The 18,947-nt window shown below is 42.1% G+C and overlaps 1 protein-coding gene across 1 annotated transcript in view; it reads left to right on the top strand.

Moving 5' to 3' along the window:
• tspearb (thrombospondin-type laminin G domain and EAR repeats b) overlaps window positions 1-18,947 on the top strand; it is a 40,235-nt gene that overhangs the window by 2,526 nt on the left and 18,762 nt on the right. The window contains exons 2-9 of the mRNA XM_060928903.1: window positions 3,742-3,962; window positions 14,325-14,551; window positions 14,675-14,765; window positions 14,901-15,057; window positions 15,604-15,735; window positions 15,817-16,049; window positions 17,401-17,590; window positions 17,754-17,986. Of these exons, the coding sequence (XP_060784886.1) occupies window positions 3,742-3,962; window positions 14,325-14,551; window positions 14,675-14,765; window positions 14,901-15,057; window positions 15,604-15,735; window positions 15,817-16,049; window positions 17,401-17,590; window positions 17,754-17,986 (1,484 nt within the window). The remainder of the gene's footprint in view (window positions 1-3,741; window positions 3,963-14,324; window positions 14,552-14,674; window positions 14,766-14,900; window positions 15,058-15,603; window positions 15,736-15,816; window positions 16,050-17,400; window positions 17,591-17,753; window positions 17,987-18,947) is intronic.

Raw genomic sequence — 18,947 nt, 5'->3', positions numbered from 1 at the left:
AAACTGTATCTGTAATAACAATCTGTATGTTTTTAACCAAATAATAATATGTGTATCATGTTACACTACTTAAGCATGTACAAGTTCTTAAAAGGTATTAAAGTAGCCAAACTATCAGCTCAGCTGAAAGAGCTGATTCAGGAACAGTGATCCACATTGTGGAAACTCACAGCATTTGGTACGGTACATGTCCTTGTCCAGAAGGACTTGCATTTATCTGTTTTATAGACATGAGCATTAAGAGCATTGCTCAAAGGCCAGGTGGTAGCAGCACTGAGATTTGAACTCACAACTATCCAATCAGAAATCCAATTTCTTAATTTCCTGCTACCACTGCATCACCAGACAACCCTCCTTAGTAGGATCTGGCACGCTTTCCATCATGTTCAACCCTGGTCCAGTAGCATCTGACAAAACTAGTCTGGATCAACCTCTCTTAGCCAGGAAGTGCTGCTTCTCTGATCTAAATTAGCTGAGTGGGATTGGATAATAATATGTGGTGACATGATTTTTCAAGATCCTGAATGGCTTTAGTAATTGTGCATATGCAAATAATATATGCTGTGTATTGGTGTTTGTAGGTATTTAGCTATTTGTGGATCTCTGTTGATAATATGGGTGTCTATAGATATTTATGGATTTCTTTGGGTATATGGAATTGTTGGAGGTGTCTGTCTGGACTCTGTGGGCATTCACTGGTCCCTATAGAGCTTCTGTTCATTTTAGAGCTGCATTATTTTCGTGAAATCACTATGTGGTTCCTGCAACTCAGGGTTTTATAGACCTTTTTAGGCTTTCTGAGAAACTGTGGTGTTTTTGGGGTCTCTTGGTCTCACTGGGGTTCTTGTAGGGGGTTTTACGGTACGTATATACAGATTCTTATGGCTCTCACTGCCCTTCTTGTCTGCAGGTACATATGGGTTCTTGTGTATCTCAGTGGGGTTCTTGTGGGTGTCTGTGGGTGTATACAGGTTCTTATGGGTCCCAGTGGCATTGTTGTGGGTGTCTGTAGGACTGTATAGGTTATTTTGGGTGTCACTGGGGCTCTTGTGGGTCCCTGCAGGTCCCTCTAGAGATTTTTCTTTGGTCTCTGTGTGGCTCAGAGGGTTTCTTCTGTCTGTTGATTTCTTTTGCTTATTTTTAATCTTGTGGCGCATTAGGTTCAGTCAGATTTGGACATTATTTAATGAATATTTGTTGTACTTGGGTCAGGTTTAGATTTCTTATTTGAGTTTCTCATAGCATAGTGTTATTAGCTAGTTAAGATGGGCGTAAACTGCAGGGCATATCTGTTTTCACTTTGCGACAATGTTCATAATGGGAGGTGAGCATCCAGGTGGGAGCTGGATGGGAGGAAAGTGTGACCACAGATGATCCGGTGGTGTGAGTAATAATAATAGTCTGTTCCCTTGAGCTGTGTGTGCCTGTAGGTTAAACCTCCTTCCAGGTCTTTTTATGCTCATATAACCTGCATTATATCTCTAATAATGCATTTGTTTTATAACAATAGGAGGCCCCAGAGTGCCTCTGTTTGTGTCGTGTGAACCGGCAGCATTTTGAAAAGTGCTGTTTGCCCTCTGAAAGGCTTTTTAGTCTTTGAAATGTGATCTAGTCCATTCTATTCCACAAGTCTTCTCCATTGCACTTGTTTCTCTCTTTGATTTTGCCAGGTGACTCCAAACACAATTAGAAGTTCTTCCCTTTAAAAATGAAGCTTTTATTTTAAGCAAACACTGTTTTTTCATAGACATCACTTCACAGGACACAAATGCAGCATAAACACATACATACACCTTACATACTTGGTACACCAGAGACCACCTGTTGTTTAATAAATGTCAACAATATCTGGTAGAGGCTCAGTGATGGGGCGGCACGGTGGTGTAGTGGTTAGTGCTGTTGCCTCACAGCAAGAAGGTCTGGGTTTGAGCCCTGTGGCCGGCGAGGGCCCTTCTGTGCAGAGTTTGCATGTTGTCTGTGTGGGTTTCCTCTGGGTGCTCTGGTTTCCCCCCAAAGTCATGCAGGTTAGGTTAACTGGCAACTCTCAATTGAGTGTGAATGGTTGTCTATGTGTCAGCCCTGTGATGACCTGGCAACTTGTCCAGGGTGTACCCCACCTTTTGCCTGTAGTCAGCTGGGATAGGCTCCAGCTTGCCTGCAACCCTGTAGTAGGATAAAGCGGCTAGAGATAATGAGATGAGATGAGGCTCAGTGATGCATTTCAGTACAGATAACCTGTTTCTTTCTTGACTTTGACCACCTGAACTCCCTTCAGGTCGTAAATCAGAAACATTTCCTAATTTAACTAAGTATATTCAATTCAATTCAATATGATTTGCATAGCGCTTTTAACAAAGGACATTTTCATAAAGTGGCTTTACAGAAGTCCAGATATAAATTTCAAATGTGTAAATTTATCCCTAATAAGCAAGCCATACGCAATGGTGGCAAGGAAAAACTCCCTTAGATGACATGAGGAAGAAAACTTGAGAGTAACCAGACTCGAAAGGGAACCCATCCTCATCTGGATGACACTGGATAGTGCGATTATAAAAAAAAAACACACAAAAAAAACAAAAAAACCCTTATATATCTGTAAACTACATAGCCAAAAGGTGCTAATTATATTAACATTAACTTTAACATGATCATCAGAGTAATTTCTGAATTAATTATAGTTTTAACATAAAGTCTATTGTATTGTATTGTACCAGACTGACATCAGTGATGGAGACTTGACTGCAAACTGTTCTTAGCAATTGCAGTCCGAAAACTATTGAAGGAAGAACATCCAGAATTATCCTTATGGTTTCTATGTGGTACGATCCACAGTAATCTCAGTGATCTTCAGGCTGTCCATATAGGGCCATCCTCAGCAGCAGCGAGTGATTTTCAGATGACAAAAACTCCAAACAGAAATATGGCATCCCAATGGATCAGGCAGGTTCAGAGAGCAGAAGGAGTCAGGATCACTGGTATCTCAGGATTAGCATGTGTACCTTAACAGAGAGAAAGAGACTGACTTGCTCTTCCTGCTCTCAGATATGACTGCGCCTTCTAGATGATCACTGATCCTCTCACGTCTGCTGCTTTGCATCAGATTTAATTTGCCTCTGTGGGTGGATAAAGCTTTTTTTTTCCAGTGAGCAGAGAAATGAGAGCTGACAGTTACTTAGCGTGGCCCTGACCTGTTTGGTTCCAAGAGCAAAATTTTACTTTTTGCCTGATTTACATCTAATTGTTCAGCCATGTTTAATGTACAGCTGTTGCCTTTTCAGTTTGACACCACAGGTCTAAGCCACAAATATTGATAACTGTGTCTATTGTGATGGTTTCAGAGTGAAATTTGTACCATTCAGTGACTGCAACCATTCTTTTGATCTCCAGCACATATACATAGACTCATTAGTCTTTTGAAAATGTGTGTGATGTTTTAAAGAATGGTTCAGATTTATATGGTCAACTGGTGCCTAATAATGCATCATTGATCATACAAACCTTATCAAATGATGGCAAGAAAAACATTTTCCCAAACCTTTCCTAATTAAGAGAATACTGTTTGCATCTCAAGTTAAAGGAAGTATTCCTGGGATAGGCTCCAGATCTACCTACATCCTGACCAGGATAAAGTACCATAGATCATTTCCAAATACTGTGTTAGCTTTGCACTAGAACTATGAGACTAACTGCTCATTAAATATCATGCTTGGATTCTCATATTGGAGTGTATTTTGTCCACAGATCTGTTACCTCTGGACCTGCTGCATAGTGTCCTTCCTGTTGTAGGCAGTCACCAGACTCAGGTCCGGATGGTTCAATCCCAGGGTTCAAGAGGACTGAAGCTCTCCGGACCTCCAAAGGCTCTGAGTTTCCCATCATCAGAGATCTTCACCAACTGCAACTTCTTTCCTGCTGAGTTCTCCATTGTGGTCACACTGAAGATCCCCAACATAAATCCTGATGTAAGAAAAACATAAAGAGAAGGTTCTTGTGTTCTGAACACTCTCCCCAGTTCATCATTCAGTGTAAACACTGTTTCATATTTCATTATAACTTTTGCACCTCAGACAAACACAAACTGCATACTGTTTTACTTAATAGTATTCTGTATCCAAACTGTACACTACCTAGGGTACCTTCTCTTAAGCAACTGGTATTAGTTTGCTGAGTGTTTAACAGCCACAACAAAACCTTCTTGATTCTAAGTTTTAACATCCTTATCTCCCTGTGACTGCTTCCCAACTTCCATAGCTCCCTATGATTCTGCCATAACCTCCCTGTGGCCTTTTCCTAACCACCTTATCTCCTGTTGCTTTGTCCTTACCTCCCTAAGGCCTGTTTCCCCATCTCTCTCTGGTTCTGTCCCAACCCCTGTAATTCATTATGGCTATTGCCTTACCTCCCGTTGTCTCTGTCCTATCCTTCCTACTTCCCTCTGGTTCTGCTCCAACCTCCCTGGCTCTATTCCAATCTTCCTAACTCATTATGGCTTTGGCCTAGCCTTCTTACTACTCTCTGGCTCAAACCAAACCTCCCTACTTCTTTATGGCACTATCCCAAGCTCCCTAAATCCTTGTAGCTCTGTTCCCACCTCCCTACCTCATTATAGCTATGGCCTAACCTCTCTACTTCTTTCTGGCTGTGTCCCAACATCTTCACCTCATTATGGCTTTGTCCCAACCTCCCTACCTTTTTATGGTTATGACCTCCCTACCATCATCTGTTTCTATCTCTACCTCCCTGTGAAACTGTTCCAGACTACTGACCTCATTATGTACTCTATCTTCCAATCAGCCATAACATTATGACCACTGACAGGTGAAGTAAATGACACTGATTATCTCATTCAAAGGCATGCAGTTAGGTTAACATAGGACGGCCTTGGGCTGAAGTGCCCAAGAGTGGCGGCGCATACGTATGCAGCGGCTTTGCTCTCCTGTGATGAACTAAATTTCGTTGTACATTTGTGCAGTGACAATAAAGGCATTCTATTCTATTCTATTACAATGACACCTGTCAAGGGGTGGGATATATTAGGCAGCAAGAGAACAGTTAATTCTTGAAGTTGATGTGTTGGAAGCAGGAAGAATTGGCAAGCATAAGGATCTGAGTGACTTTAACAAAGGCCAAATTGTGATGACTAGATGACTGGGTCTGAGCATCTCCAAAATGGCACATCTTATGGGATGTTCCCAGTATGCAGTAGTTAGTACCGACCAAAAGTGGTCAAAGGAAGGACAACCAGTGCACTGGCAACAGGGTCATGAGTGTTGAAGGCCCATTGATTTGCATGAGGCACAAAGGCTAGCCCATATGGTCCAATCCCACAGAAGAACTACTGTAACACAAACTGCTGAAGAAGTTAATGCTGACTCCTTTAGCCAACATTAACTTTTTCAGTAGTTTATGCTACAGTAGCTCTTCTGTGGGATTGGACCATATGGGCTAGCTTTTGTGCCCCCTGTGAATCAGTGAACCTTCAACACCCATGACCCTCTTGCTGGTGCACTGGTTGTCCTTCCTTGGACCTCTTTTGGTATGTATTAACCACTGCATACTGGGGACACCCCAAAAGTTGTATCATTTTGGAGATACTCAGACCCAGTCATCCATCCATCCATCCATCCATCCATTATCTGTAGCCACTTTATCCTGTTCTGCAGGGTCGCTGGCAAGCTGAAACCTATCCCAGCTGACTATGGGCCAGAGGCGGGATACACTCTGGACAAGTTGCCAGGTTATCACAGGGCTACCCAGTCATCTAGCCATCACAATTTGGCCCTTGTCAAAGTTGCTCAGATCCTTACACTTGCCCATTTTTCCTGCTTCCAAAATATCAACTTCAAGAACTGACTGTTCTCTTGCTGCCTAATATAGCACACCCATGGACAGGTGCCACTGTAATGAGATAATCAACATTATTCACTTCACCTGTCAGTGGTCATAATGTTATGGCTGATCGATGTATGTCCCAATATCCCTACTTCCCTACGGTTCGGTTGCAACCTCCCTACTTTACACTGTCTCTGTCACAACCTTCTTACCTCCCTATAGCTCTCTTCCAACCTTGCTACTTCCCAATGGCACTGTCCCACCCTTTCTAAATTACTGTGGCACTGTCCCAACCTCCCCATTGCTCTGTCCCAACCTCTCTACCTCCCCATGGCACTGTCCCAAATTCTGGACCTCATTACAGCACTGTCCCAACCTCACTATGGCTCAAACCCAATCTTCTTATCTCCCAGAGTTTTGTCCTAATCTCATTTCCTCTGTCCTGATCTTAATACTTCCCTGTGCGTATATCTTAACCTTCCTTTGGCTATGTTTCAAACTCATTACCTTCCTGTGGCTATGTCTCAATTCAATGCAATTCAATTTAATTTTATTTGTATAAATCTTTTATCAATTGACATTGCTATAAAGCAGATTATTAGAAATCTGGTTAGAAATTTTTTATTTCAATTTATCTCTAATGAGCAAGCCAGAGTCAGTAGAGGCAAGGAACAAATCCCTGATGCAAAATGAACAAGAACACCTGAGAGGACTCAGACTCAAATGGAACCCATCTTATCTGGATAGTGCAAGTATAAGGGATTCCACTTCCATGTATACTATAAAGTCAAGCAGTGTGCCAAAAGGAGTATTTTTTTTACTTTTTAAGTTTCTTGTATCAAACTGAAGTTAACAATTTTTTAATGAAGTGTAAACTCTTCTTAGCAATTGATGTAAGAACATTCATACCTATCTTAAGAGTATCTGTGTTATTATCCATAGTCAAGTCAAGTCAAGTTTATTTGTATAGCGCTTTTAACAATAAACATTGTCGCAAAGCAGCTTTACAGAATTTGAACGACTTAAACTAAGAAACCTTTATTCAACACACACACACTTCAAGCACAGTGAAATTCATCCTCTGCATTTAACCCATCTGAAGCAGTGAACACACACACACACACACACACACACCCAGAGCAGTGGGCAGTCACACCAGAGCACCCAGGGAGCAGTCAGGGGTTAGGTACCTCGCACAAGGGCACCTCAGCCCAAGGCCGCCCCACATCAACCTAACTGCATGTCTTTGAATTGTGGGGGAAACCGGAGCACCCGGAGAAAACCCACTCAGACATAGGGAGGACATGCAAACTCCACACAGAAAGGCCCTCGCCGGCCGCTGGGTTCGAACCCAGAACCTTCTTGCTGTGAGGTGACCGTGCTAACCACTACACCACCGTGCCGCCCGGTGGTGTAAATATGAGCTAATTTTAAAATTAGCAAATAAAATATGAGACAATTTTATCCCTAATCTATCCCCAATGAGCACGCCTGTGGCGACGGTGGCAAGGAAAAACTCCCTCAGACGACATGAGGAAGAAACCTTGAGAGGAACCAGACTCAAAAGGGAACCCATCCCCATCTAGGCAACAACAGACAACATGACTATAACATTAACAGTCCTAACATAAAGTCAGCTTCGTTGATGCTATAAACCCCCCACCGACGGAAACCCGAGCGCAAAACCGTTCACAACAACCATAGTCCCAGAGTCAGCAAGTCAACTGCAGTCCTAAAGTCAACAAGTCAACTGCAGTCCTAAAGTCACAAAAGCACCACTGCAAGAGTCCAGAGTGTCCTCCAGGCATGACCCCCCAACTGTCCACATGGGGCTGCCCTCCACAGGAGCGATGCTCCAACCAGATACAGGGCACCAGGATGGATCAGGCAGGTCCGAGGAGCAGAAGAGGTCAGCATCTCCATCCCAGGACCGACATGTAACTCAGAGGGACAGATTTGGGGGGGGGGGAAGAGAAAACACAGGTTGTTAGGTATGCCCAATGTCACTTGAATAAGTAGGAACAGTATACTTATTGCACTGAGTACAAGCAGGGACTTCGGCAACTAACTATGACAGCATAACTAAAAGGGGAGAGCCAGAAGCCACAGGCATGAGGGAGCCCCGGGACATAAAGCAGCAGCCCCTACACCGTCAACAAACTCGAGTGAGCAAGCGAGTGGGGACTGACAGCATCCATACATCCCAGTTTACCAAAACACTCTATGTCTGAGGACCCTCCAGATCTACACTTTACCTCATAAACACGATTAACACAAGGCTTGACTAAACAGATATGTTTTCAGCTGAGACTTAAACACTGAGACTGTGTCTGATTCCCGAACATTACTTGGAAGGCTGTTCCATAACTGTGGGGCTTTGTAAGAAAAGGCTCCGCCCCCTGATGTAGCCTTCACTATACGAGGTACCAGCAGATAGCCTGCACCTTTTGCATCTAAGTAGGCGTGGCGGGTCATAGAGGAGCAGAAGTTCACTCAGGTACTGTGGTGCGAGACCATTCAGTGCTTTAAAGGTCAATAGTAGTATTTTATAATCAATACAAAATTTGATTGGGAGCCAATGCAGTGTGGATAAGACAGGGGTGATGGGGTCATATTTTCTAGTTCTAGTAAGGACTCTTGCTGCTGTATTTTGAACTAACTGGAGCTTGTTTATGCACTTATTGGAACATCCAGACAGTAAGGCTTTACAATAATCCAACCTGGAGGTAACGAAAGCATGAACTAGTTTTTCCGCATCATGTAGTGACATTAAATTTCTTATCTTAGCAATATTTCTGAGATGAAAGAAAGCTATCCGGGTCATGTTATCAATGTGAGTTTTGAATGAAAGACTGGGGTCAATAATCACTCCGAGGTCTTTTACTGCTGCACGTGAAGAAACAGAAAGGCCATCCAGAGTTACTGTGTAATCAGAAAACTTACTTCTAGCTGCATGTGGTCCGAGTACAAGTACTTCAGTCTTGTCAGAGTTAAGCAGAAGGAAGTTAATAAGCATCCAGTGTCTAATGTTCTTTACACATTCCTCAATTCTATTAAGCTGGTGTCTCTCATCTGGTTTTGCACAAACATACAACTGTGTGTCATCAGCATAACAGTGGAAACTAATACCATGTTTACGAATAATATCACCCAGAGGTAACATATATAAAGAAAAAAGCAGTGGACCCAAGACAGAATCTTGTGGAACACCAAAATTTACCTCAGTACGTCTAGAAATATCACCATTTACATCAACATACTGATAGTGATCAGTTAAATAAGAGCTGAGCCAGGAGAGGGCCGTTCCCTTAACTCCCACAACATTTTCTAGTCTATCCAGAAGAATGGAATGATCAATGGTATCAAATGCTGCACTAAGGTCAAGCAACACAAGCAGCGAGACACAGCCCTGATCAGACGCCAACAGTAGGTCGTTTACTACTTTAACCAGTGCTGTCTCTGTGCTATGATGAGGTCTAAATCCTGACTGATACATTTCATGGATGTTATTCCTATGTAAATATGAGCATAACTGCTGTGCCACAGCTTTTTCAAGGATCTTGGAGATAAAGGGGAGGTTTGATATTGGCTGATAATTGGACAGCTGACAGGGATCAAGGTCAGGTTTTTTAATCAGGGGTTTGATAACTGCTAGTTTAAAGGATTTGGGTACATAGCCAATCCTAAAAGAAGAATTTATTATTTTTAGAAGCAGTTCAATTACTTCAGGCATTATCTGTTTGAATAGACGTGTCGGTAAGGGATCTAGTACACAAGTTGAGGCTTTTGATGCCGAGATTAATGAAAGTAATTCAGTTTCTCTAAGGGGAGTAAAACATTCTAATTGCTGATCTGATACAGTTATATTGTTAACTACAGGGTCACTTACATTGTCTGACCTTAAATTAGTAGTTGGAATTTTTTCAAACTAAAAAAAGAGGTTTAAAGAGCTAAAAACTACAGAGCTACTGGAGAGGCAGCCATATCCCACAGCACCACACTACTGACCTTAAATTAGTAGTTTGAATTTTTTGTCGGATATTCTAAATTTTGTCATTAAAAAAATTCATGAAGTCGTTGCTACTACATACTGCAGGTGTGCATGTGTCTATAGTGGACTTATTCCTGGTTAATTTTGCTACAGTATTAAATAGGAATCTAGGATTATTTTTGTTATCTTCTATTAGGAAGGAGAGATATGTTGATCTAGCAGCACTAAGAGCTTTTCTATACTTCAGGAAGCTCTCCTTCCACACTAATTTGAACACTACCAACTTTGTTTGACGCCATTTACTACGTCCCAATTTTCGAGTGGTCTGTTTTAAAGTGTGAGTGTCATCATTATACCAGGATACTAATTTTTTGTCTCTGACCATTTTCCTTTTAAGAGGAGCTACATTATCTAAGGTATGGTGGAATGTTGAATGAGCATTCAGTTGCCTGATCAAGTTCTGCAGGGGCTGACAGTGACCCAATCAAAGTTGAGAACTCTGGGAGATCATTTATAAAACTCTGTGCAGTAGTTGATGTGAATGTACGTTTAATACAGTAGCGTGGTGAGGTGCATATATTATTACTCAGACATATTTTGAATGAGATGAGATAATGATCTGAGATAACTTCAGACTGTGGAAGTGTGACTATATTTTCTATGTTTAACCCGAATGTTAGTATTAGATCGAGGGTGTGACCACCATTATGGGTCAGTCCTATAACATTCTGATTAATCCCTACTGAGTCTTAAATGGACACAAACACTGTTTTCAAAGGGTCTTCTGGGTTATCGAAGTGAATATTAAAATCTCCAATAACTAAAGCTTTGTCTAAGGAAATAACCAGATTATTATCTGTAGCTGCTTTATCCTTCTACAGGGTCGCAAGCAAGCTGGAGCCTATCCCAGCTGACTACGGGCGAAAGGCGGGGTACACCCTGGACAAGTCGCCAGGTCATCACAGGGCTGACACATAGACACAGACAACCATTCACACTCACATTCACACCTACGCTCAATTTAGAGTCACCAGTTAGCCTAACCTGCATGTCTTTGGGGGAAACTGGAGCACCCGGAGGAAACCCACGCGGACAACATGCAAACTCCACACAGAAAGGCCCTCGCCAGCCAAGGGGCTCGAACCCAGACCTTTTTGCTGTGAGGCGACAGCACTAACCACTACACCACTGTGCCACCCCAAAATAACCAGATCTGAGATAAAATCTGCAAATTCAGAAAGAAACTCAGAATATGGCCCTGGGAGCCTGTAAATAATAAGCAACGGAATTAACTGGGTAGACCTATTTTTCGAGGCTACATGCATTATATGAGTATGAAGAACTTCAAATGTATTAAATTTATAACCAGGTTTGTGTGTTACACCTAGATAATCATTATAAATAACTGCGACGCCTCCTCCTCTGCCAGTTAGACGAGGCTGGTGTATATAACTGTATCCAGGAGGACTCACTTCATTTAATGCTATATATTCATTTGGCTTAATCCATGTTTCAGTTAAACAAAGTACATTAAACTCCTGATCAGTAATGAGTTCATTAACCATTAGCGCTTTAGATGTCAGAGATGTAATATTTAATAGCCCCACCTTTAGATCAAAAGTGCTGGCAGCGGCTGTACAGTCAGTATGATCTAATTTTATATTGATTAGGTTACTGGAACAAACTCATTATTCTCATCTCATTATCTCTAGCTGCTTTATCCTGTTCTACAGGGTCGCAGGCAAGCTGGAGCCTATCCCAGCTGACTACGGGCAAAAGGCGGGGTACACCCTGGACAAGTCACCAGGTCATCACATAGACAACCATTCACACTCACTTTAGAGTCACCAGTTAACCTAACCTGCATGTCTTTGGATTGTGGGGGAAACCGGAGCACCCGGAGGAAACCCACACGGACAACATGCAAACTCCGCATAGAAAGGCCCTCGCCAGCCACGGGGCTCAAACCCAGACCGTCTTGCTGTGAGGCAACAGCGCTAACCACTACACCACCGTGTCACCCTGGAACAAACTCTCTGAATATTTTTACCTTTTTGTTGAGCTCGGGGAACAGACACAGTCTCGATGTAGTGGACCCTGTGTGACGACTCTGTGCAGCTAGCAGACAGTCGGTTTAGCCTGTTTGTCTGCTCCCTGGCCTTGGCTCTGGATTGTCAGAAATTAACTAGGCCTTCACTGTATTAACACTTTAGAGAGGTCAGGACAAATATCTTTCAGTTTGTCAGTCATTGAGGATCTTATAGTCAACTCCTTAACCCTGAAAGGGAAGATCTCTGTGATCTACTGTGCACTATTAGATAATCAAAGTTCCACTTTGATGCATCTCAAAACTGTATGGCAGAAAGACTTGGAAGAAGACCTTGAAGATGAACTTTGGAGTGCTATATGTCAGAATGTTTTTGTGTCATTATCCTGTAACAAAATTATTGAACAGAACTATAAATTCATGCACAGAATGTACCTTACACCAGTCCGTCTGAACAAGATGTATCCTAATATGTCTACCAAATGTCATCGCTGTAAGACATGTACGGGATCACTTATTCATGTATTTCAGAAACGTAAAGAACTAAAACTTTTTTGGAATGCAGTACATGGTTTAACAATTCAAATTATGCAGATTCCATTAAAATGTACACCTATATTATACCTTTTTGGCACTGATCCAGATGGAACACTTGACCCCATCTCTAATAAGAGGATTGGCATAATATCATACATAGCCAAAAAGTGCATATTGCTCAACTGGAACCAAGATACACCTCCTACAATTAATCTGTTTAAAACAGTTTTAAATGACACAATGCATTTGGAACATCATACTTATTACCTAAAAGACAAAGGGGACCTCTTTGTACAAACATTGGGACCTCTTATTGCCATCTGACCTCCCAGTTATCTTAGGTTGTGTACCATGACTTTTGCACCTGACTTGTAACTGTAATTAATGTTTTTTATGTTTTTTTCTGTGTTGTTTTTTTTCGTTTTTATTTCTGTATACAGATGCACATATCTTACTAATATTCCGCCACAAACAATATTTTATTTATTTAAATATTCATTTTTCTTTCTTCTCTCTCAGCTTTACGCTCTGTTCTGAGTGTATTGTATGCTTGTGTGATGTATAGAAAAGTCAATAAATAAACAATTGAAAAAAAAAAAGAAATTAACTAGGCCTGTTCTGAGACTATGACCTATGCTGCAGGAAATGAGAGCAGTACCTTCTTGAGTGGGACGGATACCGTCCTGCCCCAACAGGCCAGCAGTGCCCTCAAAATTAGCCCAATTATCTATAAAGCCCACACTGTTTTCAGAGCACCACCTGGACAACCAACAGTTCAGCGACCATAACCTGCTGTAAGCTACATTGCCACACCGCATTGGGATGGGGTCAGAGTATACTACAGCATCGGACATCGCCTTCGCTAATTTAAACACCTCTACAAAGTTAGTCTTAGCAACCTCAGACTGACGAAGGCATATATCATTAGCTCCTGCATGGATAACTATCTTTGAGAACCTGTGCTTGCCCAGGACCCTAAGATTACCTGCTATGTCCGGCACCCTGGCTTCCGGTATACACCTGACTAAAGCTGCTGGTGCCCCTAAAGGCTGAGCTAATTTCACATGCTGTATGATAGAGTCCCCTATAACCAGAGCTCTTTCAGGTTTCTCAGTGGGTGCATCACTAAGGAGAGCAAACCTGTTCGACACGTGACGCGGAGAGGATATCCATATCCATAGTAATTCCATGGTGTTCTCTAGACTATCCATGTGGGGCCATCTTCAGCAACAGCAAGTAATTTTCAAGTGAGTGTGGCTCCAAGCAGAAGTAGGGCATCAGTATGGATCAGGCAGGTCCAGAGGGCAGAAGGAGTTGGAAGGCAGGAAGAGTCAAATGCACTGCAAAAAATTATATCTTAGCAAGTGAAAATATCTTGAAAATAGTTGAAACGATCTAGTATTTCCTATGAGAAGAATACAAAACACCAATTATGAGATTATTAAACCTAGTTCTAGATTGCAACCAACTTTATTCTAAGATGTCTTATCAAGTAAAAATATCTGTCCATGCAGCAAGATCATTTCACTAGTATTAAGTCATTTTCTCCTCAAATTCAGTTTTAAATTTTTTGCACTGTGGGCAGGAGGAGTCAAATGGGGAGGAGGATTTGGAGGGCAGGAGGAGTCAGGATCATTGGTATCTCAGGAGTAACATGTGTACCTTGACAGAGCGAGAGAGAGAATCATCTCATTATCCTGCTTGCTTGTGGAACATCCTGACCAGTTTATCTCTCTATGCTTCTGTCCCAACCTCCCTAACCCTTGGTAGCAACATTCTAACGTCACCATCTCACAATGGCTACATTCCACCCACCCATGTTCTCATAGTGATGTCGCTAAATTTTGGATACAGCCACGGCACAAATGAAGCAAACTGCTAATGTGTGCTAATGCTAGTTTTGATTATTTCATGCAGAAAGATGAATACATATTCACTCTTTTGGATGGAGATTCGGATGAGCTGCTTGTCGGTCTTCGTCTTGCCCATGATAAAGTGCACTTCCTACAGCGGATAGATGACAGGATGGAGCGTGTGACCTTCAGGCAGGTGAACATGGCAGACGGACACTGGCATACAATGGTGCTTGCACTCAGTGGCCACTACGCCGTACTCACTCTGGACTGTGGCATTCCAGTTGAGCTGTAGGTGAAGGGTTACTAGTTAACAATTTTCTTCCCCATTGATCCTCTTGATCTGTCTGTCTTACTCTGTGTCTGTCTGTATGTCTATCTGTCTTTAACTCTGAGTTTTATGTTGAACTATAGGCAGCTGGAGAAGCCATTTCCTGAGCAGCTGTACATAGCTGGCTCCAAATTCTTCATTGGCAGCAGGAGGAGATGGAGTGGCCTGTTCTCTGTAAGGCTCCACTGATCTCATTCCCCCTCTCACACTCACTTGTCTCTCACCAGCACTTACCTGTCTCACACCACTATATTTTGTATGTTTTGTTCTCTCTCTCTCACACACTTTTTCTGTCTTACTCTCACTCAGGGTTTGATTAGACAGCTTGTCCTCATGCCAGGATCAGATGCGTCCTCTCGTCTGTGTCCCTCGTCTGATCCCACACTGTCTGTTCTATCAGTTCCTCAGATTCTCTTACACTTGCCAGTCAAACCTCCAACCAATCAGCTTCCACTTTACCCCTATGGTGAGAATGAGAACCAGCTTCTCTTCAATACACATAATACACACAGAAAAGCTAAAGTTAACTAAGTAACTAATTTAGTAGAGTCAGATCATAGGGTATTTATTTCATGATTTATTTTAAAAATATTGTTTACATTGTCAAATATAAATTTTTCTTACTATGTAAACATTCTGAGTCAATAATTAAATCATTATATTTGAGTATTTTATAAATTAAATACACATTAAATGTTATACAATAGGACATTAAACAACTTCATTACTAATTACTAAAATACAACTATTTACTCCCACACACGGAATGAGGCTCACAAACAAACAAACAAACAAACAAACAAACAAACAAACAAATGAGTAAATACAAAGACTTTACATTAACTTACAACAAATACATTGTACATTGCAGTGATAATGTTGTACCAGTGATATTCTTAAATTAAAATTACAATCACACATTTTAATTTAGTGTGTGTGTGTGTGAGATGATTCTTATTACTACATTCACCTCTCTCTCTCTCTCTCTCTCTCTCTCTCTCTCTTTCTGTAGAGGCAGAGTTGCGTGTTAGTCAGCGTGTTCCTCCGGTGTGTGTTAGTGCTGTAGTGGGCCAGTTGTGGTTCAGCACTGAGAAGAGATCACTGTTCCTATGTAATGGTACTACGTGGATCACCATGCTGCATGGTATATATACCGTACACACACACACACACACACAATGCTCAATCTCTGCTGTTAATCCCTCATTCTAACTGCTCTATGCAGAAAAAGAGAAGCTGGATTATGTTGAAGATCATCAGGACCTCTTCACAAACTCGGAGACATTTGATATTGAGGTTTTTCAGCTCCCATCTTTTGGTTTGTTCATCGCTACAGCAAATCGTGACTCTAGCTATGGTTCAGCCATTTACAGGTGGACCAATGGCAGATTCGAGCGATTTCAGAACATCAACACTTACGATGCTCAAGCATGGAAATTCTTCACTGTGGGAAAAAAGGTTTGAGTCTTCTATACAGCCTTCTATTTCCTGTATAGATTAATTCATAGGGAGGTTGGAACAGATCCATAAGGAGGTAGGGAGTTTGGGACAAAGCTACAGGGAGGCAGGAACAGAGCCATACGGAAGCACAGAGATTGTGACAGATCTGTAGGGAGTTTGTTACAGAGCCATAGGAAGGTTGGGAAGCTGGGACAGAGCCACAAGGAGGTAGGGAACTTGGGACAGAACAATGAGGAGGTAGGGAAGTTAGGACAGATCCATAGGGAGGTAGGGAAGTTAGGACAGAGCTACAGGGAGGTAGAAAGGTTAGGACAGAGCTACAGAGAGGTAGAAAGGTTAGGACAGAGCTACAGGGAGGTAGAGAAGTTGGGGCAGAGACTCAAGGAGGTAGGAAAGCTGGGACAGAGCAACAGGGAGGTAAGAAGGTTGGGACAGATCCATAGGGAGATAGGGACAGAGCCATGGGTAGGTCGGGAGAATGTAACAGATAGAGGTGATGACATAACTACCATCATACACTATATGGCCAAAAGCATGTGGACACCTGGCCATCATACTCATATGTGCTTGTTGAGCATCACATTCCAAAATTGGTCCCATCCCACATCCCCTCCCTTTTGCTGCTATAACAACCTCCAATCTACTTTGGGAAGGCTCATTCATGCTGGTCATTCAGCAAGAGCATTAGTGAGGTCAGGCACTGAAGTTGGGCAAGAAGCCTTAGTGTACAGTTGGCATTCCAGTCCATCGCAAAGGTGTTCAGTGGGGCTGACGTCAGGGCTCTGTGCAGGACACTCAAGTTCTTTTACACCAACCTTGCCAAACCTTGTCTTTATGGAGCTCCCTTTGCGTACAGGGGCATTGTCGTGCTGGAACAGGTTTGGGCCTCTTAGTTCCAGTGAAGTAATGCTACAGTATAGAAAGAAATTGTAGACAATTATGTCCTTTCAATTTTGTTGCAATAGTTTGGAGAAGAACCACATGTGGGTGTGATGGTAAGGGGTGTGCATACTTTAAGTCATATAGTGTATGTTTAATATCTCAGACCTACTCATGCAGGAAAACAATGATTCCCATTACTCTAGCTGCTAAAAGTTGATCTCACCACGCACCTACTCGTTGTGATGGCATGTGTGGTTTATTCATCACAGGAATTGCTTATTATCATAAACTGCACATGTAAAAATGAAATTTGTCTGATGTTATGTGGTAGACAGCACCTGTTTCCCTTCTTACTGAAGCAGCAGTAAATTACAGACAGCTGGATGACAGATGTTCCTTCATAAACCTTGAACTGGTTCGTATTACAGCTGCATATTGTGTGTGCGCGCGTGCATGTGTGTTTTAGAGGTTCTTGGTCGTGGCAAACTCCAGAAGAAGTAACAGTAACAAGTGTGAGCTCTCTGTGATTTATAAATGGAGAATGAAGAAACAGTGCTTTGTTGAGTATCAGAAGATTGAAACACACAGTGCTCGCGACTGGGAAGCTTTCCGTATCCAAGACGACAACTTCCTCGCTGTGGCTAATCACAGAGAAGGTTGATTTATATTCTTTGAACCCCCTAAACATACATGCTAAATATATACCAAACACAAATTAAGACCTAAAGTTACATAGGCCATGCCTCCTTCACTGGGACTGACAGGTACAGAGGTCCTGATCATGATCTTGTCCTCACACTCCATCACACTTGTGTACAGGCGAGATGAACCACAACATTGACAGTGTGATCTACAGGTGGAACCGACAAACCAGGAAGTTTGAGGTGAATCAGACCATCTCAACATCTGGAGCCTATGACTGGGAGTTCTTCACCATCGGATTGTACCACTTCCTGGTGGTAGCCAACACCTTTAATGGCAAATCCACGGACATCAGCTCCACCATCTACATCTGGATGGGAGGAAAATTCCAGCCATTTCAGTACATAACGGTACACCAGGATACATGGAATAGATATAGAAAGCACTTTTTTTTCAAATATATCATCTGAAATTGCCTGGTGAATCATGACTGATGAGCTATGAACTGTAACTGTACCCTTTAATTAGTGAAAGGTGTAATTAGTAATAAGATATAGGTTACTGTGTGTGTATGTATGTGTGTGTGTGTGTGTGTGTGTGTGCGAGAGAGAGAGTGAGTTAGTTTTAGGGACTTTCCAAGGTTTCTGTCTCAGCTACATCAAGACAGCTTCACATATGAGTCCTAAAAATAGAAAAAAAGATATAAAGGTGGGTGGCATGGTGGTGTAGTGGTTAGCACCATTGCCTCATAGCAAGAAGGTCCTGGGTTTGAGCTCAGTGGCTGACAAGGGCCTTTCTGTGTGGAGTTTGCATGTTCTGTCTGTGTGGGTTTTCCCCAAAGACATGCAGGTTAGGCTAATTGGTGGCTCTAAATTGACTGTAGATGTGAATGGTTGTTTGTCTCTGTGTGTCAGCCCTGCGATGTCCTGGTGACTTGTCCCGGGCGTACCCCACCTCTTGCCCATAATCAGCTGGGATAGGCTCCAGCTTGCCTGTGACCCTGCCCAGGATAAGCAGCTACAGATAATGGATGGATGTAAAGGTAGGCAGACATATAGTAAGTAGACAGATATTTAAAAAAGATTGTTCACCATCTTGAGAGAAAGTTCAACAGAACCTCAAAACACAAAGAAAGTAACTGACATCAATAGAAAAGACATGATGTAAAAAAATAGTACTATTATTAACAACTGGGAAAACTGGTAAAATTCCACAAGTTCACCTGTGTGAGGTGAGTATAGGGTACAGGTCAGGATAATGGTGAGGTGACGATGAATTGAAATGCTGAAGCAATTTTACAGCATGTTAATACTAGCACATGGAGTTAATTGCTCAATAAAATTAAGTGGAAACACAAAATAAAACCAATCT

The sequence above is a fragment of the Neoarius graeffei genome, chromosome 9 (genome assembly GCF_027579695.1).
Source record: "Neoarius graeffei isolate fNeoGra1 chromosome 9, fNeoGra1.pri, whole genome shotgun sequence".
Classification (NCBI taxonomy): Eukaryota; Metazoa; Chordata; class Actinopteri; order Siluriformes; family Ariidae; genus Neoarius; species Neoarius graeffei.
The sequence above is the reverse complement of the archived record's forward strand: the minus strand, read 5'-3'. Positions and strand labels throughout refer to the sequence as shown.